The sequence below is a fragment of the Antedon bifida genome, chromosome 10 (assembly GCF_963402885.1).
Source record: "Antedon bifida chromosome 10, ecAntBifi1.1, whole genome shotgun sequence".
Taxonomy (NCBI): domain Eukaryota; kingdom Metazoa; phylum Echinodermata; class Crinoidea; order Comatulida; family Antedonidae; genus Antedon; species Antedon bifida.
In genome coordinates, this window is record NC_136235.1 from 443907 (window position 1) to 470254 (window position 26348).

Genomic DNA, 26348 nt, shown 5'->3' on the forward strand with positions numbered 1-26348 from the left:
TATATTTCCTTAATTCTTTATTACAAAATCTGGGTATTATATCTGGGTATTATATCTGGTTATCGTCTGTTATGTTATTTTGTTATTATATTTAGTTAGTTTACATGTCAATCTACAGCTCTACATTGTAGCATATTTTATTATGAAATAATAAATAACACAAATCATGTAAGAATCTTGGCAGCACAAATAAAAATAAAACTACAAAGCAAAGGTAATATATTTCTGTATCAAACTGGATTTACAAAGTGGTAGGTTTTAGTATACTAGAATTGATACCATGATGAATGTAATAAATGTAAGAAAACTGGAGCATATGTTGACCTTTGACCGGCTTGGTTCTTTTTCAGCTTCTATAAAAGAACAAAGATATTTAAATTATTATCCAAATACGAATGATGTATTGGCAACAAAAGTCACTGGTCTAGTATACCATGATTGGGAAAATGAAATAGTAAAATAAACATGGTAAAAACAATTCTGTACGTTAATGAGAATGCTGTTCAATATAAACCTGAATTTATTTGCTTTTTAACATTATTTTAGATTTTTTATGTTGTGATTGTGCTTGCCTTTTGTGTACTTTTTAAATGTTTTTATGAAATTGTACAACCACAACCAAACAAATTTCCCCGGAGTGGCATAATAAAGTTCTTATTGTAATGTATTATAATGATGAAATTAAATTATAATTAATTGGAAATGGAAGTGAAATTAAATGGTGAAATAAATGTGGAAATAAGGTAAAATCAGGGTAAAAATATGAAGTAGAATTATTGTAAATGAAAATAAACGACATAATGATGAAATAAGGATATAAACCTTGAACTGTGAATAGCGCCTCCATGCCAGCAAAGATGTGATCATTGACGTGGCAGTGTAAAAGCCAGGTTCCTACATTGTCTGGCTCCATCTCAATTGTCTTGTATACACCTGCAATGTAAATCATTTCATGAATATTCATGTACATGTAAATTGAATTTGTTGAATAAATATATTATTATAATCATATGAAAATATGAAAATCCATCAAAAATATCGAATTAAACAAAATAGAAAATTTTACATCGAAGAAGAAGATAATAATTTTTAAAACATTATTTGGAAAGGGTAAACATTGAAATTCACCTGGAAACAGTTCAAAAACATCGGCTCGCTGCGTTGTGTCTGTCTGGTAGGTTACCGTTTGAGCATGAAAATGCACAGAATGTAAATCAACATCTGTTCCCATGGAAATCAGGTACCAGTCGATTGTTTCTCCTTTTATCATTTCAAGTCCCTTTAAGTTTGTGTAAATAAAGCCATTGATTCCTGAAATAAAACAAAAGAGCCTGTAAGAGTTTGTGTAAATAATATTTCTATAACGTTACAGTCAATTAGGTCCTGGCTGCTTACGTGAGACAAGAAGATAATAATATAAACTGTACTAAATAAAATTATTAATATTTTATTTAAAAAGTACAAATGTCAAGAAGGAACACTACAATTTGGCTATTGAAATACATGAATTGTGAATAAAGTCTTTCTAAATTTGTTATTTTGTAATAATTTTTTTTTTTTTACCCATATTTAAAGAGGGTGATCCATCCAGCAATTGCTGATCAGAGGTTCACAAGACAAACATATACACAAGATGCTCTACATAAACAAAGTCTTATTACAAGTCTTTGGGAGTGGAGTTGTAATTTTGTCCTTAGAAGACATGTGACAGGACTTGAACCCAGGACCCTTGGAGTGGTAGCCAAGCATCATAACCACCAAGCCACAACCCCACTCTTAATATTGTCTCAATATTTACCATGCATTAAGTTGCTCTCCTCAAATTCTGGGTCAGACGCATCCACCATGGCTGGTGTGCCTGTGAATAGGTTAATATTTTCATCAAGATACCAGCTCTGATTTTCATCCATAACCATAAAGAGAAGCGCAAATTCACGATCAACATCCTTCCTCGCACCTGAATCATCAAGAACATCTTTTTTACACACCACTAGAGGGCCTATCAAGCCTGAATAGATATCTCGAACACGGTCCGCAGTTGAATAGTATGAATACGCCACGCAATTTGGGTCAGTATCTGTTGGAGCGACGCTCGTAGGTGCATTCCAAACGTAAGTGTAAGTTTCACCAGGTGCTACAGATTTCATTTTATTGCTTACAACGATGCCTTGCCCGTCAATTGAGTAATTTCTTGTGGCCATGTTTTTAAACACAATGCAGATCTTTTCATCCACTTGCATCCTGATGAGTGGTCCTAATGTTCCAAGATATGTTTCATGTTCACTTTGAACTTTGAACTCTTCATCTTCATACTGACGATAGAGGGCCTTTTTGTAAACACTTCCAATTAATGTCTCATTTTGAGTGACAAAGACGTGACCAGAACTGTCATGGTAACAAATTAAATGTACATTGTTAACAACAGTTGTCATGGTAACAAATCAAATGTACATTGTTAACAACAGTTGTCATGGTAACAAATCAAATGTACATTGTTAACAACAGTTGTATTATATAATCGAGCATGAACAAAAAATAAGGGGTGGGATTATATTTGGAATCAATTATCAATGGGGTGGGATTACACTTGAGTATGGGATTATATTCGGTCATATATGATATTTTTAAGCCCTGTCTACACTATCACTACACAAAAAAATGTGATGTGCCCATATATGGACATAAGGTATATGCCCATATTTGGGCACATCACCCTTTTTTTCCAAACTAGTTTGATAGTGTAGACAGAGCCTAACATGGGGTAACAATATCAACTTTGACAATCCATCTCATAGCCTGTGGTATATCGCCTCCAGCTACATAACAGCTTTTGCGAAAAAAAAACATAAATAATAAAAATCTTGGTTAAAAAACTTGCCTGTCCGGATCTTGCAGGGAAATATTGCGAATATAATCATATTTTTCCTTAGCAAAATCCCAATTCATCTCTACAGCAGCAATGTAGTATGTACGATCACAATCCTCCTTGTAGCTTTGACTTGGTAGACTGTTGCAGTTCTCAACTGAGAATCTTGCGATCATTCCACTGTCTCTTTGCACGGCTGATTGGCTCTCAATAATCCATTGACCTTATTATTCAGTAAAAAAAATGGATTGTTATTGACATTTGGCAAAAATAGAAAAAAATAATGCCTTAAAAGCCCCTTCTGGAATAAAAATCTGTTCGCTAACCTGATAAGCTTGGTCTCATTACCACAGTCTGATAAATTCCAGGAAATAGGGCGACCGAGTCTGTGCGAGCACCATTGAATATGAAGGTGTTGCCATGGAAATAGACCGTTGTTTGGTCCGTCTCTTTCCCTAGTGACATCAAATGCCAACTTACACCATCACCTTGACACACCTTAATGTCAGGAAGATTTGAGAAGGAAAAACCATTGATAGCTGTAAAAGAAAAAAAAGGTATCATCAGAACAATTTTATAGTTATTTATTTTGGTATAAATGTCAGTACAAAGTCTGTTTTCACAAATGAACAAATATAATAATGTAATTTTAATTAGATCAATTTTGAGAAAAAAATGTCCATTTTTTAGTCAATATAAAAACAAAGTGCGCAAAATGTATTTATACTTTGTGTTCTTCTATATAATCACACATTTCCCATTTTTAGAGAGACTAGAAAGGTATTGTAGGTACTGTAGTTTTCAGATAGTGTGTAAATTGAGAGCATGCACATTAGGCCAATCATAACGCACCACTCATTCTATTGGATGCCATAAAGTCTTCATCATCTTTCATCAACGTTGGATCAGTTGTATTTGCTGCAATGTTTTCATCAATATACCAACTTAAGTTCTCATCAGTTGTGAAGAAAAACAGAAATTTCTACAAAAATTCCAATAAAATAAATCTGATTAAATTTACATGCAACATTGAATTGACATATTGAATGTCACAAAAACATAAATAAAAGTAAAGTGTAAGGGGTGCGAATAGGCTGTGCAATTATTATATTTATACTAGACATCATTGTTCATATAAAAAAAATATATTAATTTTATTTTTTTAACAGTATTTGACGATCCAAAGCTGATCATTAGGGACTCTCACTGGTAAATTTATTGTTAATCTGTAATAATTGTTTACCTGTGTTGTGGATGATAGTGTTCCTGGTCTGCATGTAATCAAAGGGCCAACAAGACCAGAGTACAAATCTCTTTGAAGATCTACACCTGAATAGTACATCCATGTAAGGCAATCTTCATCACCTCCCATTGGTCCATAGTTATCAGGAACTGACCAATAGTAACTGTATGTTTCGCCTGGCTGCACATTAGCATCAACTCTGTCTTCCTCTGAAAGATTTGTTCAGTGTCCTTTAATTTAAAGCTCTGTCTACACTATCAAACTTTATGTGACAAAAAATGTGATGTACCCATATATAGACATGATGATGCTATATCACTACCATATTTTGGTACATCACTACCATATTTGGGCACATCGCAGTTTTTTTGTCAAACTAGTTTGATAGTGTAGACAGGGCTTTAGTCATGAAATAATAATATGACAGGCCTAGGTTCTAAACAACACTTACAAATGACTAAACATAGGCCTATAATATCCACCTATCATAGTCACAAAGCAGCCTAAAATGAATGATCCACAAACCTGAAGTTCCATCATTATAAAACATTCCCTCATTCATCTTATCATACATCACACCCTGGGCATGTATACTGTAATTTCTAGTAGCTAGGTTACGGAATGTTACATTAATCACATCGCCAACTTCAGCTTTGATGACAGGTCCCAAGTAACCATGGTGTTCTTCCTCCGGTGTTCGCACTTTTTGTTGTGTGAATGTCGCATCTGTGTACTCTCGATAAACAGCTTTCTTGTAAACTGATCCTATTCTGTTGGCTGCTTTGTTGAAAAATGGCTCCCTACAAAATACACAACTCTATGTTTATAATGAAACTTCCAATAATGGAACTAAGGAAATCACATAGATAAATATTTTATTTTACGAGGGTAGTCCATCCAGTTGAATTAAGGACCTTTGGCATAATACAGTTTGACAATGACAAAGACAATGAAAAATGAAAATCATTTGAGAACAATTACACATTAAATAGTTTATATAAACTACTCATTGTTCTGAGCATCTTTTATGCTATAGCAAGAAACATGTTTCTTAGTAAAACAAAAACACATTGAATTAAACAAACATTTTATGAAGTTAAAAAATCAATGTATGAACCACGAAGACAATACTAAATTTATTTATAAAATACTCACAGATTGTTTTCCGATGTGAGTGGATCTTCACCAATAGGCAAATAATCCCACTCTATTTCAACTGCTGCAATAAAATACTCTCTTACAGTTCCTGTCATTGGTGTAGGCTCCTGTCCGGTCACAGTATAAATAGCTTGAGACCCATCTAGTGAAAATATTTATATCTCTGTAAATTTGTAGAATAGAAATGAGCAGCTCCTATAAAAATTAGAACACTGGAAAACGATCCCCTACTTTTTTTTTAATTGGGTACCAAGTTTTTTAACCAACAGCTTATTGGAAGAACATTTTCAGACTTCTTAAAATTAAAAAGAAACATCACATACACACCTTGATAGTGTGATGTGACCGCATCGGTTATGAGCCAAGACCCTACGTTATCTGCAACCATTCTACCTGTGAAGAACGCTGCTGGTTCTACACTGATTGAGTCAGTTCGATGATTTCGGACATCCTGAAAGAAAAAAAGCAACTCTATAGCCACGAGATTTAAAGTGGTACAGCATCGTAAAAAGTGGGTTTGTCAAAGACCTCTGTCAAAGAGTAGTCAGGTTGAAACCTTACCAACCGTACAGGTGGGAACTAAGATAAAAAAAACCTCTATTATAAATGAACAAATTTAACAACATCACTAGGTGAAATTAAACCAAAATGTGTTGCAAAACCTACAAGAATATTGCCGTGGAAGTAAGCAGTGTGTATATCAGATTCAGTGCCCATGCCTAGTACATGCCATTCAACCCTATCACCTTGATTTATCTCCAATCCAGGCAAGTTGCCATACAAATAGCCATTGATTCCATCTTTCAGAAGAGACCCCTGGAAAGCTTCATCTTCTAAAATACCAATAAAATTAAGAAATAAAAAAAATGAAATGTAGATATAACTGTTATAGTATATACCCCATTCACACTGCCAGCAAAACTATATAAAAACTCATCAAATACTAAATAGGCAGTTAGGATGTGTAGCAATTTAAATCTAAATTTACTACTGAAAATATTGCAGTCTTTTGTTTTACTTAGTTTTTATAGGCCTTTTTTTTCAAATTAAATAGTTACACCATTTAAATAATATACGCTTGTTGCCCATTTTAATAGAATTCATTCAGTATTAATGGTGGTTTTAAAATTCTTAAACAAAACTTTGGGGGTGGAGATGTTTTTTTTCATGAAAACAAATCTGTACATCTGATGGGATCTGAGTAGTCAAGTATCTCAACCACCAAGCACTATAACCACACATGTTTAGGCAATGTAAATTATTTATATATTGACAGACTATAAATTACTGGGTTTATTACCTTTATCAATGGGGCTGGTAGCAAATTCTTGGATGTTTTCATCCAAGTAGTAGCTTAGGTTCTCATCAGTTACCGTAAACATCAAAACAAACTCTTTATCTACATCTGACCTTTGTCCATTTTTATTTAAGATACCTGTGCAAAAAACGATTATTTCTTAGTGAAGAATTTACACATTTAATCAAGTTCTGTAAGTTAAGCCTACATAATTAATGTTGTTATTGACAAACTGTGTGATGGATATAGGGGCGATAACAGTGACATTAACCCACAATTTTTCTCATTCCCATTAAAAATCAAATATGAAAAGCTTGTCTTGTTTTACCTAACTCACATGATTCATTCGGTTTTTTTTTAAGGTATAGGATATTGCGAAATACAAAAAAAAACATAATTGGCCCCTGTCCAAGTTATAGGCATTCATTTGATAAGAGTAAAGTATGTTTTAATTCTCAATAAGGAAAAACAATTTTGTATTTTAATACAAAATTGTATTAAAAGCTGTGTATACACTGCTGTGAAACTAATTTGACAACAATTAAAAGTGTGATGTACCCAAATATGGTAGTAATATGCCCAAATATATTAATATGACATCATCATCATCCATTATGGACACATTGCATAGACTTTGATAGTGTAGACAGAACAGTACACCGAAAGCAAAATTATTTTGTTCCCATTGGAGTATTCTACAAAGGAAAGGAAGTGAACAAAGCTAGAATTGACTGAACCCGTTATCAAATTAAATTATAAACTCTCCTCAATGCACAGAGCTGTAGCCACAAGAAATAAAGTGGTGAGCTGATCGCAAGAAAAGGGAGCAATCTCTGTTCAAGCAACAGGGTTGTCAAATGCTTTGTGAAAAAGTGGTCATGGTTGAAACCTTACCAACGGCCCTCATGCAATACATTTCATTTGTGCAAATCAAGTGGTATCATGATGAAGCATTTTATTACTGTCTACTGTTCTCAATGCAGGTAAGCCCATTGAATCTCTCTGTCTTTTTTATGTTGAATAAAGGACATAAAACACACAATATTTACAGATATGCTCCATCAGACAGGAATGTTTCTATGTATTATTAGGTTACTGTATGTTATTTGATATGATTGAATACTGAAAATAAGCAACACGCATGTTGTAAATATGAATATCATAATTATTAATAAATAGATTTTATATAAATATTATTAACAAATCACTTTCATTAGAAATAGAATACTGTTGATATAAAGTTTGCGGTACACCATGTATATTAGTTCTGAAAAGAACTGTTGAGTTTCTAATTGTTAAATATTAAACAATATATATTTCTAGAATACTATTATAAAATGGAAAGGTGGCAAACTTTTAACAATAGATGAAGAAACAAAAGGAAGTAGTTACATGTTTTGAAAAGTAATACTTTGTTTGTTGACTCCTTCTTGGTTGTGTTACTGTTTTGCATAACAGATTATCTAGGTACTTTTTTTAAATTGTTACAAAGTTATTGTTTGACCTAAAAATAACTGAAGTACTTGTTATCTATGAAGTGCAGCAAGTTCATAGAAATACAATAATGCTAAAATACTCTTTGTACTTAACCTTGTTTCCTGACTTGCCTAGACTTAAGAAACATTGAGAAAAAAAACAAATTCAAAAGTGGATTCTATGGTTTTTAATTATACAGTACGTATTCTTGAAAACTAAAAAAACACATTGGAGGACTGCAGCAGCGTCTTCATACTCAGGCCGAGCCGAGCAAGCTAATTATTGATAATCTTTATTGGTAGAAGTAGCTGTTTTAAATATGGTACCATATTAAGTCATCTTCATGTTGAAAATATTTATTTAGCCCAGGACTAACTTATTGCACATCACTTTAATTTATTATAAAAGTTACAAAATAAAATAAACAACTAGAATTTAATTCGTCACTTTGACGAATTATAGGTGATCATTTTTATCATTTTACTGAAATTAATTTTTTTTTAAACATGCACGTACGTTAACATACGATCGGAAAATGTTGATGTATGCCATCCTATTATATGCTTATAGTGCTGAGTTGTGCCTATATGCCATATACAATATGTACAGTATATACTGTATATCTATATACAGTGTAGCATAGGTGAAATTACGGGACACATGTTCTAATTTTTTGGCATGATGACGTTATCAAACTAAACTTTAAGATAACAATTTCGAAAGATAATTAATTGAGCAAAAAAATATAAGATTTGGAAAAAAATTTGGCACGTAGAAGCGCTGTGCGCGCTCTTTGAATTGTGTATAACTTTGACGAAAAATATGAAAAAACTACTTTTTCACTTCAACTGGCCATATGTTAACGTCACAACATCCGATAGGCTTAATTTTTATATGAATTAATATCTACATTTTATCAGCTTTCATAATAAATTATAATCATCAAGGTAACCTTCAATTCTGAAGAGCTGTAAGATATTCAAATTTACTGCGAAGGTGAAATTACACGGCCTACGTTATTTAAGTTTTTACGCATGATGACGTCATTAAAATGAAGGTAGTGTCAACTCATGATAAAGATAATTAATTAAGCAAGCACATACTGAAAGTTGTGTGAAATTCGAGCACACATAACCAAGATGCGCTCTGTTGAATGTGATAATCTACACAAAAAGATAACAAATCCTAATTTTTAAATTCAAGTGGCCATTTGATGACGTCAAAACATTTTGTACGTAAAGTGTGTACATGAATTCATATCTACAACTCAATGGCTTCCAGAATAAGTTAAAAAAATCGGGGGTCATCTTGCATTCTGAAGAATTATTTTCATTTTAAAAAAGACCTATTTTTCACCATTTTCAGAACTTTTGTAAAATTAATGTGCGCATTTTGTCATTTTTAACGTGCTCGTATAGCGTTATTTTAAGTCGGAACTGACTCAAATTTGGTGAATGTACTAAGGATGGTGAGTAGAATGAGATTTGTAAAAAAAATTCATATTTTTTACGCTTTTTAAGTATCGCGCGCGCAAAAACGCATTTTTGCGCAGTAATTTTTTGAAACACGCAAATGGCCTAATTCATGCTCTAAATTGATCAAAACTTAATTTTGAGCGTTTTAAATTTTTAACGCGCGATATCACGCGCATGAACCTACGTGCGCGTGCGTTTTTATTTGCTAATATTTTTACCCTTGATCTGAAGTTTACGTGTAGTGAATTTCATTAATATGTGATAATGAATTATGGAGATATGATTGATAATGTGATTTCGCAAAATGGCGTATAAATGTCGTCACGGATGAGTGATCACGCTGGAAAGCTTATTAGGATTAAGTTATATTATTTGAAAGATATTCTGAAATTTTTGTAATCATTGACATTAAACTTTTTGAGATAATTGTTACACAAAATAGTGTACAGAAACAATAAAAAGACTAGACATGAAACTCGTCACTTTGACGAGTTTGGTTATCCGCCGCGCAAGTGGTGAAACATGGACGTTTAACAACGTACCTTTTAACATTAAGGGGATAGGTTGAGGCCAAAAGGAAGCGTTCACGTTGGCATAATGACCTACAGGCCGGACAAGCAACTGACAAACAAACCAGAAAATGTAATAGAAATCACATACCTCCTAACAACGATGAACGGCTCTGATACGAAAAAAATATTGTTTGCCTCCCTCTATCCTATAAAAATAACGTCTTATTTGGCCTGCTACATTATAGAAATAGGTAGGAAGTAAACGATTTTGGGCTATTCCATTACAGTCGGTATAAACAGTAAAATCTGTTTACATATTACATACAGTGTAGATTAGGTGAAATTACGGGAGCCGCCATTTATTCCAAATTTTAACATGGCGCGGCATCAAAATGAAATACAAAGATAGCAATTTTGGAAGGATATTATCTCAGCAACAACATATTAACGTGTAGAAGAAATTTGAATACGTGAAATATTGATGCGCGCTCTTTTAAATGTAATGAACTATTACGCAAAAAATCAAAATACGACTTTTTTTATTTACCTGGCCATATGATGACGTCACATCATCAGATTGTCAAAATTTTCACATGATTCCGTATCTACAATCCAATAGCTTCCAGAAAACGTTTTAATCGTGATTATCACATTTTATTCTTACGAGCTATAACAGATTTAAATTTAATGTAAAGATGAAATTAATGCCACACGTAATTTAAATTTTTAGGCATGATGACGTCTAAAAAATTAAAATATTTTTAACTCATGCGAAAGATAGTTGATTGACCTAGACAATATCAAAATCGGGGTGAAAATGGAAAATGGATAAGTGGAGATGCGCTCTATTTAATGTGATGAGCTATGACGAAAGATACAAAAATCTTAAATTTTATATTCGCATGGCCATACGATGACGTCACAATGTCCGGTTAGCCATATTAATACATGATCCGATATCTACAACTCATCAACTTCCAGAAAATGTCATCCACAAAAAGTTGACCGTGCAGTTTAGAAATTACGACTGTTTAAAAAAAGGCATAATTTTGACGAATTTTTGAACTTTTTCATCAAAAACGCGTGCAAATTGTCCAATTCGACATTAAGGGGATAGGTTGAGGCCAAAAGGAAGCGTTCACGTTGGCATAATGACCTACAGGCCGGACAAGCAACTGACAAACAAACCAGAAAATGTAATAGAAATCACATACCTCCTAACAACGATGAACGGCTCTGATACGAAAAAAATATTGTTTGCCTCCCTCTATCCTATAAAAATAACGTCTTATTTGGCCTGCTACATTATAGAAATAGGTAGGAAGTAAACGATTTTGGGCTATTCCATTACAGTCGGTATAAACAGTAAAATCTGTTTACATATTACATACAGTGTAGATTAGGTGAAATTACGGGAGCCGCCATTTATTCCAAATTTTAACATGGCGCGGCATCAAAATGAAATACAAAGATAGCAATTTTGGAAGGATATTATCTCAGCAACAACATATTAACGTGTAGAAGAAATTTGAATACGTGAAATATTGATGCGCGCTCTTTTAAATGTAATGAACTATTACGCAAAAAATCAAAATACGACTTTTTTTATTTACCTGGCCATATGATGACGTCACATCATCAGATTGTCAAAATTTTCACATGATTCCGTATCTACAATCCAATAGCTTCCAGAAAACGTTTTAATCGTGATTATCACATTTTATTCTTACGAGCTATAACAGATTTAAATTTAATGTAAAGATGAAATTAATGCCACACGTAATTTAAATTTTTAGGCATGATGACGTCTAAAAAATTAAAATATTTTTAACTCATGCGAAAGATAGTTGATTGACCTAGACAATATCAAAATCGGGGTGAAAATGGAAAATGGATAAGTGGAGATGCGCTCTATTTAATGTGATGAGCTATGACGAAAGATACAAAAATCTTAAATTTTATATTCGCATGGCCATACGATGACGTCACAATGTCCGGTTAGCCATATTAATACATGATCCGATATCTACAACTCATCAACTTCCAGAAAATGTCATCCACAAAAAGTTGACCGTGCAGTTTAGAAATTACGACTGTTTAAAAAAAGGCATAATTTTGACGAATTTTTGAACTTTTTCATCAAAAACGCGTGCAAATTGTCCAATTCGACGTGCTCGTATGACGTAACTTTAAGTCAAAATTGTTTAAAAGTTGGTAAAATGACTAGAAGAGGCTGGAAAAACATAAATCACGCGAAAAAATAATGTTTTTATTGCTACGTGCGCACCGCACACGTAAAAATTTGCGCACGCGTAAGAATTTTTGACATGCTTAAAATGACATGAAACGCGTAGAAAGTTGATTAGAAATTAATTTTGCGCATTTTGAAATTTTAAATGCGCGTGCGCGCGTAACTTTGTGTAAAACACGCAATTTTTTTTCAACAGAAAGTTAGCGCATGATATAAATTAAACTTTTGCAAAGTTTCACTTTAAAATGTTATTTGGTTTTTGACATATGTTAAATATGAGAAAATCGTTAAATCGCGCGTACGTCACGTTGCGCAATTGTAAACATCATGAAAAGCTTCGCTTGACGACGTTACATAAATGTCAAAATGTTAACATAGTTAACAAAATGTTATGTTTGCAAGTTTTAGAGAAAAGCGTTACACAAAAATCATACAGAAAGAAAGAAGAGAAACTAGACATGAAACTCGTCACTTTGACGAGTTAGTTATCCGCACGACAAACGCCACGTGCACGTCATACGTTAGAATTTTGCACACAGAAAAAGATTATGGCATTATGACCTGATCTGAAGAATATGATATGTTGTTAGTGCTGAATTCTGTCAATTTTGTGTCATATAGTATATACAGTATAAACAGTATAATCTGTATACATATTACATACAGTGTAGAATAGGTGAAATTGCGGGACCCGCCATTTATTCCATTTTTTAACATGGCGACGGTATCAAAATGAAACACTAAAATACCAATTTCGGAAGGATATTATCTCAGCAACAACATATTAACATGTAGAAGAAATTTGAATACGTAAAATATAGATGCGCGCTCTTTTAAATGTGATGAACTATGACGCAAAAGATGAAAATACAATTTTTTTTGTTCAACTGGCCATATGATGACGTCACAACGTCGGATTGGAAAAATTTTGATATGAATTCGTATTTACAATACAATAGCTTTCAGAAAACGTTTTAATCATGATTACCGCTTTTTATTCTGACGAGCTATAACAGATTGAAAGTTACTGTAAAGATGAAAATAAGTGACCCACGTTATTTACATTTTTAGACATGATGACGTCAAAAAAATTAAAATATTTTTAACCCATGCGAAAGGTAGTTGATTGACCTAAAAAATATCAAAATCTGGGTTAAAATGAAAAACGGATAAGCGAAGATGCGCTCTATTAAATGTGATGCTCTATGACAAAAGATACAAAAATCCTATATTTTATATTCGCATGGCCATACGATGACGTCACAATGTCCTGTTAGCAATATTGATGCATGATACGATATCTACAACTCATCATCTTCCAGAATACGTAATAAAAATAACTTTTACCGTTTAGTTTAGAAACTACGACTGTTTTAAAAAAGGTATAATTTTGACAAATTTTAAGGAATTTTTGAACTTTTTCATCAAAAACGTACGTAAATTATCCAATTCGACGTGCTGGTATGACGTTAATTTTAAGTCGAAATTGTTTAAAAGTTGGTAAAATTACTTGAAAAGGCTGGAAAAACATAAATCACGCGGAAAAAATTGTTTTTAACGCTACGTGCGCACCGCGCGCATAAAAATATGCGCGCGTGTGGGAATTTTTGACATGCTCAAAATGACATAAAACGCGTAGAAAGTTGATTAGAAATTGATTTTTCGCATTTTGAAATTTTAAACGTGCGTGCGCGCGTAACTTCGTGTAAAACATGCCATTTTTTCCTCACAGTCAGTTAGCGCAAGATATAACTTAAACTTTTTCTAAGTTTCAAATTAAAATGTTATATGGTTTTCGATCTATGTTAAATACGCGAAATTCATAAAAACGCGCGTAAGTCACGTTGCGCAACTCTGACGTCATTCACAATAGCGGGTGCACAACTTCACGTGAACGCCCACATGTTGACAAAGTTATAAAATGTTATGTTTACACGTTTTTGAGTTACGTGTGACACAAAAATGACAGAAAGAAAGAAGAATACAGAAAAAAAAAAAGATGATGAAACAGGACAGTTACAAGGAGTTATCCGCTACTAAGCGGATAACTAATAAAAAGATGTTGATGTTGATGATTTCGTACAATCACAAGAGGTTATCAGCAACTTCGTTGCGGATAACCAAAAAAAAAAAAAGAAAAATAATAATAAAGATTTTATACAATAACAATAGGTGATCATTTTATTCTAAATGATCACCTAAAAACAAATATAAAACTATGCCTTATTTGATTATTCAATTTAAAATTGAGTGAAACAAGAAAAAGAAAAAAAATTGATACCAACCTTTTCTGCAAATGATCATTGACCCGACGAGGCCGCTATTTGTTCCGTGCGGACTTTTGATATGTGAGTGGTACATCCACGGTATGCAGTTAGTATCATCATTAGCTGGACCAGCTCTCTCATTAGCAAGCCATATGTATTTGTATTCTCCATTTGGTGCAATGTCATCATCTAGTTTGTCTTTACCTTTAGTACCATCTACGTAAAGTGCTCCTAATGAGAAATAAGTTATTTTATCAAACTAAAGTTTATTTTAATTTTATCATGCTGTCAGAATTTCGGCAACATTATTCACGACATCATCTTACACACTTTGGTGTCAATTGGAAAAGAGTATGGGTCCCTGGATACCCCACACCCTTCTTTGTGGAGTATTATTATTGAAACAATCAGAGAATCTGTCAAAAGGGAGTAGAGTGGGCCTCTTTATCACCCCCGTCCCCTTCTTTGTGGAGTAGTATTATTTTGAAACAATTAGCTTACCTTCGGAGTCTTTGTTATAAAAGACCCCATGGGGGTGAAGACTGACTGCTTTTGTAGCATTGTTTTTAAAATGGATGATGATGGTTTCACCCACTTCTGCATAGATGATTGGTCCAAGATATCCCAGCCAATCAGGATGCTCTAAAGCAGCCGTAAATGTATCATCACTATATGCTCTGTACACCAATTTCCTAAATATTGTTCCAATTCCATTTTCGCTAAAAAATTAATAAAGTTTTTGTTTTGTTCATTATAGTTTCCTGGTGGGATGCAACTGCGTAAAGCTCTGTCTACACTATCAAAGTAGTTTGACAAAAAAAAATGTGATGTGCCCAAATATGGTAGTGATGTACCCAAATATGGTAGTGATGTACCCAAATATGGTAGTGATGTGAAATCATCATGTCCATATTTGGGCACATAACAATTTGGTGGCACATAAAGTTTGATAGTGTTACGTGTAGACAGAGCTTTAGAATATTTAGCCTTCCTCCATGATTTCATATTCAATACTCAAGTACTGTAATATTTCCCAACTGTGGGAAAATTATTATCACAGTACATACTGCACGGCCTATACTAAAGTCCTGTGATGTACCACATGGCGTGTGCCATGGTACTTATCTTATTTCTTTGCTAAGAAAGTTTAGACCCGGTAGACTAACCTTGGTGGAAGTGATGTATTCGTTACAACATTCTTTCCAGTCGGAGCGTAGTTCCATATGATTTCTTCGGCCGCCAAAAAGTACGTACGTTCCTTAGCGCAATCAATTTGTTTGATATTTAGCGAAAAATACAGCAATGTTAAGTAAACCAAACGCAACATTATTGAAGATTTATGGCGAACACAGAACAGAGGTTAACACAACAAGTAATGAGACCCATGTGCCGTTGTGTGCTGTGATTTAAGCCCCGCCTCCCATCAACATTGCATCCAATCATTGACCGGATCAGAAAGTGAGGTCGCGTGTTTAGTATTTTTGTTTTTCAGTTTATTTAACCACGTGTGTATCAATACAAAAGTAAACACAACTCAACGAGAGAGCAGTCAGGGAAAATGGCAAAAGGTTTCCTACTTTTTATCAGATAATCTATATTGTTTTGAGAACGAAAAAGGATATTTTATATTGAAGCTGTGCAGTAGACCCACCACATTCATAAATCATAAATGATAATGAAAATATCAATTATTAGATATATATATTTTTTGATATGCCATTTTGATGTCACAAAAAAGTGATTTATTCCTTTCAGTGAAACATAAAAAGGGAGCACTAAGGAGAGACAAGAGCTGTCAAAGGCAACTGTCACCAAAGTTATTAAAAAATTGTCTCCTAGCAATTTGTGTTTTTTTTTTAATTTAACCATTTATTTTGGTTTTTTTTTTATATAAAATCATTATTTCTGTTTATTGAATAACTTTATTAAAACTTCAAAATCTTCTATTCCGAGTGAGATTTGATTAACTACATTTTTCATATCGGGAGACAACACATCTTTAAATAAAAAAAAAGATAATAATGGTAATCGATGTCTCAATGCAATGATTCATCCATTTATCCCCATGTATCTTTTTCATCCATCCATTCATTTCATCATTTTATTGTCCATCTCTCAATTACTCCATCTTACTACTTCCATTGTTTCTTTTCCATTATAATACAAACAAACTAATATTTTACACTATAAATTATTTTATTGAAAAGCTTTGCATAAAATTCTACTGGGCCTTACATCTGACTCAACAAGGCTGTATACATTAACTTAGCTACACTACTGCGATAAATGTAATTGTGATCCACACATTAAAATTAAAGTTTAATTCAGCTTTAACAAGTATTCAAACTTACATTCCAACTTACAAAGACTCAGCATTTTTAATAAATTTATTTACTTTTAACTTTCTTCCAGTTATTATTGTAACATTGTATAATGTTTTGCTTTTGACTGTATTTTAACAGAAATCGTCAAATTCTGTTACCATGTATTTTTTACCCAAATTGTCTTCAAAGTTAAATTATATACAATGCTTATAAATATAAATACCTTACCATAAATATTCCAGATTATAGATATCAAAGTGTAAAATTAAATAATTTAAATGAAAACAATTGTTAGTGTATCAGTAAATGCATATAAATAGACAACAGTTCTATCCTGTAGTTGCATGGAATACCTCCTGAAACAATTCATTAAATACACGTCTAATTAATTGGCAAAAATCTATATTCTATAGGAAGAGATCAAAATATACTTTTTGATCTTGAAAATAGCGAACATAAAAAACATGGCACAATGGTAGAGCGCAGCTGCTTTAATCTCCTTAATGATAATAAAGACTCTGAACATATTCAGATTTTTATATAAAATAGTTGGCACAAAAATAAATAATTGGCCCAAAAATAAATAATTGAAACAAAAATAGATACTTGGCAAGATATGTTAAGTATCACGGTGCTGACGTCACGACGGTAGGTGGCGCTGCGTGGTTGCTAGCCAACCAAAAATGCGTTCAACTTGCCTGAGTGATGCGTAGGTCACCAATGGTTTGGAATAGGCTTATTGAAGTAGTCATTTTAAAACTTAATAATTTTCAATAAAAACAAACTAAAATTTCAAAAGATCACTAAATATTTGTTTTTAATAATCTATTTATTCTTCAACTACAGTTTAAGTTAAAAAAAGTCAAGCTAAGATACATAATTTGATAGAAATACAGATCTATACAGCTTATCAACATAGTAGCGTTGAACACATTTTTTCACCGCGATACTCTATATATGGACATGATGATGTCATACCACTACCATATTTGGGCACTTCACACTTTTTTTTGATAGTGTAGACATAATCCTTATTTGGAGTTACCCTGATCATATTAATAATTTATAAGCAAGCAATAGTTAAATTAAAGCAGGAGCATAGACATGGGAAGTAGGGGAGCAGGGAGGTCAATTTCACAAAAATATAAATGATGGAGGTCAAGAATAGGTTTTTGACCCACCGACCTTTCATGATAGTTCTGCTGCTTAAAACGTAGAAAATAATCAACGTAAACCAATCATTAAACAACCCTTTCGATCAATAAATAAAATGTTCCATTCTTTGCTCAGTGTTTCTCGCTCGGTTTGCACCTCATTATCATAAATATTACTTTGACCCCCAAAAATCTGCATCGCTAGGGAGAAGGAGTAAGAGGGGGTACTTTAAGCAGAAGAGATGTATTGAATTTCTTTCATTCATTCTCTCTTTATTATGATGCATTGTGGGAATGCCATATTGAAACAGATTCTTCTCTGACCTCGGACTGTTACTGATGAGTGATGCATCGTGGGAATGCCATATTGAAACAGATTCTTCTCTAACCTTGGATTGTTGCTGATGAGTGATGCATTGTGGGAATGCCTAATCGCTGACTTACAATTTCTAGCATAATGTTAACCATTCCATTGAGGTCGTATTGGTGGCGCCAACCCCAATCCTTTCTAGCTCCTGAATCGTCAAAAACTTGTGGCCATGAGTCAGCTATAATAATACAAAAATAACGTTTTTTTTTTTTAAACCACACTCTTTGAATACTAGAAACTCTCCCAAAACCAAAAGATTTATAATTCTTTTATAAAAAAACCAGATTTGAAAAATAAAAAAAAACAGTACAGAGTATACACTTCTTACCGTATTCTCCAATACATTCTCTATTCTAAAAGCCACTTCAAAATGGGTTTTTTTACTGATAAGGCATGTAACCTTTGGAATCTTTCACTTCTTAAATTTAACATAAATGCCTTCACAATCCTAAAGCCTTGTCTACACTATCAAATTTTATGTAACAACGAAATGTGATGTGCCCATATAAGTATATTATGATGTCATAGCACTACCATATTTTAACATATCAATCACTACCATATTTGGACACATCACACTTTTTTGTCAAACTAGTTTGATAGTGTAGGCAGAGCTTAACATGTGAACTTACCTATAGCCTGCCTGACAGGATCGACGTCATACTCCATTATCAACTGTGGGATGTGTTTGCGTAATTCAGCAACAAGTTCTTCAGGTGTAAAGCTAAAAGCTGCTAAGTTGTACGTCCTTAACTTAAGTTCACTTTGTTGCGCTTCTAACATCTCAGTGATTCCTCGGAGACAGTCGTCGATGTAAATCATCGGCAACTTGCAATCAGGTCGAAGATAACAATTAAATTTACCAGATTTCAAGGACTCATCAAATATTGATACAGCGTAATCTAACAAATAATTTTGAGTATTTAAATTCTCATAATCATAAACTTCAATCAAGTTCCACAATATTTAAATACAGGAAATTATCATTAGCAAATAATTTTGAGTATTTGAAATTCTCATAATCTGTTAAGTACTTTAACCAAGTTCCACAATATGTAAAAACATCTGTTTGCAAATGATTCAAATGACTAGATTATTCAAATATACTTCTACTTCTACAAAAAAAGTTGATTTGTACGGCTCGTTAATAAACCTTTTCAATTTCAACATTTCTTTAAAATATCCTAACAATGCTCATGATAATCAACACAACTTTGCAGTATTTCATGACAACACAGTCAGATAGTATTATTAACATTTGTAATAATTCAAATTTATAATCAATACTGATCAGGCACAGACTGATTGATTATTATTGATCTTTTCTCACCTGTTGTACCACCACCTGGCTTTGTGTCACCTGATATAACACCTGGTAATCGTAAACACCTGAAGTCAAGTCCAAACCGATGATTGTAATACTAAGAAATATAAAGTATAGTTTTTAGTACTAAATATAAGTGAATACTAAGAACATAAAATAATTATAGATTTTAATTTTAAAGTAAGTAAATTATAATAGCAATACTAATAATAGCATATTCAAAATACTATTTTATTATAATATTTATTCTTTATACTAGGTGATCTCTTCAGTCAAAGATTGTTCACCCAGAAGGTCCAGAGTACCATGTTATGATTAGCGATATGACAGTGGCTGTGTGTGAACTAGTACACCTAGGTAACCCCCTACTCGTCTTGAAAGATGTACCAGGTTCGTGCACATGAGCCAGATGTGTACATCTGACCTGTTTATAGTCCTTTTCTGAGAAAACTCTACTACCAGATACATGGGGCGAGTGAGCCTTGCCAACCATGTTATGGCTATGGATTGCGGTTCCACTGTCTTAACCGTACTCACTCGCTCAACAACATCAATGGTTTCAAACTAAATATTTTACAACCAAATTAAACCATTTCGGTACAAATATTTCCTGAGCTTACCTCTCCCATTAATTCTGCATGTACTTTTGAGACGCCATATATTGTCCTAGGTCTCTGAATTGTGAGATCTGGAGTAGGATTACGAGGCGAGTCTGGTCCAAATGCGCCGATGGTACTGGGACAAAAAAGCCGTAACTGGTACATTTTGGACAGTTCCATTATGTTGTGTAGACCTTGAATATTTACCTTAATTGCCAATGGAACATCCTGAAATATAGTAATAATAATTAAATAAATTTTAAAGCAATTAATCTACAGTACATTTTATATACTACTGGTTTACAATATTCATAATCAATGGATCCATGTATAGTAATATAATTACCTGTTCACCAACTGCACTTAAGAGGGCGCTAAAGTGAACGAGCCAGTCAATGTTGTTGTTAACAACAATCTCTTGTAGGTTTTTAAAGTCTAAAATATCAGCATAGAGGTATGGACCTGTAAATAAAAAGAGAGAGAATAATCGATAAAAATCAAACAAATATAATAGAGTACAGAAACATAAAAGAAAAGTGGCTTAGTAAATAACAAAAGCCGATCTATGTTCAATATAAATTGTTTATTTTATTATCTATTTATGATACCTCCCCTGGCTCTGCTGTTAAATAATATCCATGTTAAGAAACAGCCAAAGTTCAAACATAAAAGATTTTCCAAAAATTCCCCTGATGTGTCCCATATTGTACACAGTTTGTCAGCATGGGAAATTATTTCTCCATATTATGTATGATAAGTAGGCTGAGATGTACATGTATGCATAAGGTTTTATAATTTGTCAATATATTTTAACTATTATCAGTGAATAATATAATAAAGCTAAGTTAATTATTAATGTTCATCAATTGAAATATGTCACTCATTATGATTATGAAAAAACATGATATAAAATTTGTAATTATTAATGTTCAACATTAAACAAATATAAATAAAAAAAAAATTTTCATATGAAATTGACATAAAACTTGTAATTATATTCCACTGGTAAAGTGTGCTACATTGTGTCATGTTAAGAGTATGTGAAACAGAAAGTCAAGGATTTGTGTGTGAATGCACGCTGTCTCTGAATACAGGCTGCCTCTGAATATTAGCTGTGTGTGAATACATGCTGTGTGTTGAACTATAACAATTCATGATGAAATGCAGGCATGAGACATTAATATTAAATATATAAAAACTAGAATTGAATACTGCACATTAACAAACATTAAAATATGCAGTTAAACTATTTGAATAATCATAGCCTACTTTACTGTCTTTTTATTTTCCTACATTAAACTGGTATATTTGTATTTATGATAATGAGCGTCATATTATGAAAGCACGATAAAATCGTAGGCGAATGTGCATCATATTATTTTCAAATTGTAGGTGAATGTGCGTCATAATACTGTCACATTGTTTATGGTTTATGATTAGAATTGTTGATGTTCCAGTTGAATTTTTATATTTAAAAAAAATATACATTTCAATTGCTGGTTATAGGTCCCAATTAATTTATTTTGTAGTGATAACACTTTTTTAGATTAAGTTTAAAGCTTTTTATAATAATTAATATTATGACATAATATTATTGTGTTTTTCATTCTGAATGCTTACCACTTTCTAAGATATGTTTTGGAGCTTTTATAATATCTGACATAATGACGTTGTCTTTTCCATATTTCTGCCGCAAAACACGAGCTAATCCTTGTCCAAGTTGACCCAATGAACCTTCAGAAAAAATATTAAAAAATTAATTAAAAGGAACAGTGATATTGGCATTGAAAATGGAAAGACAGTTTCAAATTTGGACATGTGTATAATGGACTGATGATCTACAGTATCGTTGAGGAGGTTGAATATTTTTATCACTAGGGAGTCAAACATGGTACTTAACTTAAGCACTGTCTACACTATCAAACTAGTTTGACAAAAAAGTGTGATATGCCCAAATATGGTAGTGATATGACATCATCATGTCCATATATGGGCACATCACATTTTTTTGTCAAATAAAGTATAATAATCATATTATCACTAATATAGCTGCCTGGCTTTACATGACAAGTTTGTTGCTACCGGTCTAAAAAAAATTCTAGTCCAATTAATATAATTAAGTCACCTTGTAATCTAACCTTTAAGTAAAAACATTTGTGGATACTAATTAAGAATTGAGTCACAAACTAATGTCACAGGGAACGTGGCAAGTGGCTTATACAAGGATTAAGAGATCACAGACACACACTGGAGGTTTAACACATGTACAGGATAAACTAGATTAAATTTCTATAAGAATATCCTCACTTCAACATATGTTTTAACAAATCATATTTTCAAAAAAAATCGCCACATCATGAAAAAGAAAAGTTGTCTATAATTTATTTTTAATATAATATTCATTTACAGTAATGATTTTGAATTTCTAAAGCGAAAAAAAAAGTCTCAAAGTGAAAAGGGAAAATAAAAAGTGCATACCAGCACCAGAGCAGACGTCTGTACTTTGTGTCTGGTTGGAGGTTCACTACACTTGCATTATAAATATTCTTATTCATTCAAATATTACAAAATGCTAATTCAATATCACTACAATATTTGGCCTTGCACTTTGTCTTACAACAAAACACCACGTTATTATACTTGCTTAGATATTTATTCATACAGTAAGTGCAAACATTATTGTTAATTAAATATCATTTGCATAGATTAGTACAATCAATAGACAGAACAGAACATAGTAGTCATTCTTATAAATGTCATTCTTGCGTAAATGTATGAAATACCGCTACATACAGTATGTATTTAACTTTAAAAATATGGAGATGGATTTAGTCTTACAAAATGGAATGTGTTTTCTATAAATAACCATAATCTTACTATTCTGTTCTTTTTAGTGTTTTTTTTACTGTTTTGACAAAAAATAAATAAATTTTCAAAATATTATTGAACAAAAATATATCTTATTTTATTATCTAAACACCACAGGCACAGAAAAATTCTAAACCACCCGGTGATATATAAAGATGAGGAAATGTCAGAATGAGGAATATTGAAATACACACTGACCTGTGATGAGTATTTTTGGATTGTCAAATGTATCAACATCAAAGACTTGATAGTTTTTAGGTGTTGATGATAAGTACACAACAGGGTGGCATCTTGTGAGTTGTCCAGCAACTTGTTGTCTTTGGTGGTGACACCCAGTTACAGCTTTTGTCACGAATCTTCTGAACATTCTTTGCCACTCTTCCTAAAATAATAGTACATTCAACTTTGAAATATACTGTAATGCCTAGAAATTTACAGTATTTTAAAATTCTTTTATAGAATAGTAGAATAGAATAGATTAGAAGTCAATCTGAAATTAGGCCTAGGCTACTATTTTTATGTGTGTAAAATACTTAAATGTGTACTCCATGGTACTAAACAATATAGTCAGACAATATCAAGTATGTTGTGTGAATCAATATGAATTAAAAAAACCCTTTTTAGTTTTCATATACAACAAGTTTAGACAGCCAACAGACAATTCATGGCTTCGATACAGAAACCATACCATACATATTTAGATCAGTTTCCGCTAAGCCCGTTGTGGTCAGTTGCAATTGGTAGTGGCGGATTTACGGATCCGCCGACATGGAATGTGTGTATTGTACTCCGCTACTATAAAACAAACAAACTGCAGTTCTAGCCTACTGCCTAGAGTGTGAGACACGTTGTATCCCATGACATCTGTCATCGATATTAAACATTGTAAAATTAACTTACCGTAAATTTAATCGTATCCTCCAAATGTATATTGATTAAAGTTTTGAAATAAATAAAAACTTTGTGCAGATTTAAACAAAAAGTATTTTATTTCCTGATATAATGACGATGATATTATTTTCTATTCTCGGTTTATTCGCCTCCGCTCTCTCTCTCCCTTCTTCAATGAAATCAATCATGTGTTGCCGTCGTCGCCTTAATGAATATTCATAGATTTAGTGACGAGCCTCTTTATTTTAGACCAATTACAACAGAGGATACTATGACACACCTCCTCTATAAATTATTATTTTATTATAAATTAAATTATATATTTTGCTACAATGTTGAATTTATATAAATAATGTCTCTTTTCATGGCCCAAGAATCAATAAAAACAAATTATAGAATAGAAAGAAATCAAATAATAATTTCAAATTGTATAGTAAACCCATTCCCAGTGTTTATAACAAAATTAAATCATCATGATTAATATGTCAAAACGATCCCAAATTGTGCGCGCGGCTCTGGTTAATTAACTTTTTTTAAATTCCTATTTATTTATTATATTATTTAATATTGCAAAGTACTTGGGTGGTAAGCATAAAGGGAGTAGACGATAGTGCTCTTTGCTCTTATGGAGATAGACGCCCTCTATCTTATTGACATCAACAAAGGACACGACGACGCCAGTATACAGTAGTAAGTTTATTTAGGCCTAGTTCTTTTTGCTGTGCTATTATTAGATAATGGAAGAACTTCGTACAAGGTCTAGACCTAAATACTGAATAACTAATTCGGGCTAGTAAATGAGTATATTATTCGGTAGTTAAGTCAGGCTTTCTCGAACTCCGCCGCTTGTAATTTTATTTTGAGAAAAGCAGATAACCGCTTGACTCATTTGGGCCGCCGGTTATGGAACGCCCAAATTCATAGCACGCCAATCGGGACAAAATGTTAATCTACATCATGCTAATTTCGGGCGCCAGGTATGGTACGCCAACATAGCAAAAACATACTACTGCATATACAGTATATATATTATGTCACAATCTTCTAATATGAAACCCTGGTAAATCATTTTTTAAAACAAAAACAAACATTTTAAATACAATACATTCCAATGAAGAAATGTCATTGGCATAAACAAGTATTAATGTAATGCAATTAATTTCAGTTAAGATGTCCGTGGTACCGCTGTATAGTCCTGATGGACAGAGACTCAAAACAGAAGCTTCTGAGAGATCATACTATCAGCCTATCATTGATAGAATATTCAAGAAACAACACAACTCAACGTTCTGTGGGGTCGTTAGCAGCGTGCTAGCAATGAACGCCTATCTTATTGGTACACATGGCAACGATGAACAGCTTTCATTCAGTGAAGCAAACATGTTTTCATTCAAAGAAACTAAGAGTATTTTGACTGAATCAGTGGTAACCAAGGAAGGGTGCACTCTGCGGCAAATCACAGACTTGGTCAGAGCTCATGGTTACCTAGCAACTATGTACCCAGCAGCAGACAGTTCAGTAGAAGAATTTCGTACAAAAGCAAAAAGCGCTCTCAGTCACAAGGACTCAAGTTCTTCGGTGATTATAAATTACGATTTAATGGCGATATATCCAGGTCAGACTGTTTCTGGTCACTTTAGTCCTTTGTGTGGCTATCACGAGGACAGCGACAGCTTCCTCATCTTAGATACGTGGCCTGCAACTGATGAATGCTGGGTAACATCTCATCATTTGTTTCATTCTATGAACACAATTGATACATCAACTTCTAAAACTCGTGGTTATGTCATTGTATCACAATAATTCAATTGTAAAGGAAGAATGGTATGCAGTATGGAAACCATGTGTTTACTGTATCAATTTTAAGCAACAATAAGGGGTCAAACCTGGGTGGAATGGGGTGAAATCATATGTTACTGGCTCCCAGAATAATTGCTTGGAATTTGGGCAATGAAAAGAACACTATATAGAATCAGCAGGAGAAACTAATTTAATGTCCTTATGATTTCTTGTGCCATGTATTGTTTTCTGTGTTTCTTTCCAGTAAATTCTCAGTGTATTTTGCAGTAATGTATTTCAACAAATAAAGGTTTATTTCTTCAGCTTGAAATGAAAACATCATTTTGAAAAATAAAATTGAAGAGTACATCTGTTTTATTATATACAGTATTTGTTTTTTGGAAAAACCAGAAAGTGTCTGTAAATAAAGTAGATTGTGCTTAAACATCTGTTACACACTCATGCATACCAATAAATTATGGTCCAAATCTATC

At 32.8% G+C, this 26348-nt stretch overlaps 3 protein-coding genes across 6 annotated transcripts; 1 reads left to right on the top strand and 2 right to left on the bottom strand.

Annotated features, from left to right (window-relative positions):
• LOC144854448 (hephaestin-like protein) lies at positions 1-15930 on the bottom strand. The gene is made up of 16 exons (XM_078712410.1): positions 15712-15930; positions 15047-15264; positions 14564-14776; positions 6568-6702; positions 5934-6100; positions 5595-5718; positions 5265-5409; positions 4635-4909; positions 4110-4318; positions 3719-3848; positions 3193-3405; positions 2879-3089; positions 1799-2385; positions 1129-1311; positions 823-933; positions 1-353 (listed from the first exon to the last, which is right to left on the bottom strand). Exons 1-16 carry the CDS (start codon positions 15870-15872, stop codon positions 259-261), a joined length of 3177 nt encoding a protein of 1058 aa, XP_078568536.1. The 5' UTR covers positions 15873-15930; the 3' UTR covers positions 1-258.
• On the top strand, positions 7297-26346 carry LOC144854450 (uncharacterized). 3 transcript variants are annotated; one of them, XM_078712415.1, is made up of 2 exons: positions 7297-7547; positions 25241-26346. In XM_078712415.1, exon 2 carries the CDS (start codon positions 25246-25248, stop codon positions 25876-25878), a length of 633 nt encoding a protein of 210 aa, XP_078568541.1. In that variant the 5' UTR covers positions 7297-7547; positions 25241-25245; the 3' UTR covers positions 25879-26346. The 3 variants fall into 3 exon arrangements, with proteins under 3 accessions (XP_078568541.1, XP_078568539.1, XP_078568540.1); XM_078712413.1 differs by lacking the exon at positions 7297-7547 and adding an exon at positions 24712-24765; XM_078712414.1 differs by lacking the exon at positions 7297-7547 and adding an exon at positions 24891-25052.
• Positions 16675-24234, bottom strand: LOC144854449 (L-threonine 3-dehydrogenase, mitochondrial-like). Of its 2 annotated transcripts, XM_078712411.1 has the most exons (9): positions 24085-24234; positions 23383-23566; positions 21937-22050; positions 20663-20778; positions 20338-20544; positions 19724-19814; positions 19026-19295; positions 18413-18571; positions 16675-18347 (listed from the first exon to the last, which is right to left on the bottom strand). In XM_078712411.1, the coding sequence occupies exons 2-9, from the start codon at positions 23549-23551 to the stop codon at positions 18286-18288; spliced, it is 1188 nt and encodes a 395-aa protein (XP_078568537.1). In that variant the 5' UTR covers positions 23552-23566; positions 24085-24234; the 3' UTR covers positions 16675-18285. The 2 variants fall into 2 exon arrangements, with proteins under 2 accessions (XP_078568537.1, XP_078568538.1); XM_078712412.1 differs by having other exon boundaries at positions 16676-18571.
• Positions 26347-26348: the final 2 nt, after the last annotated feature.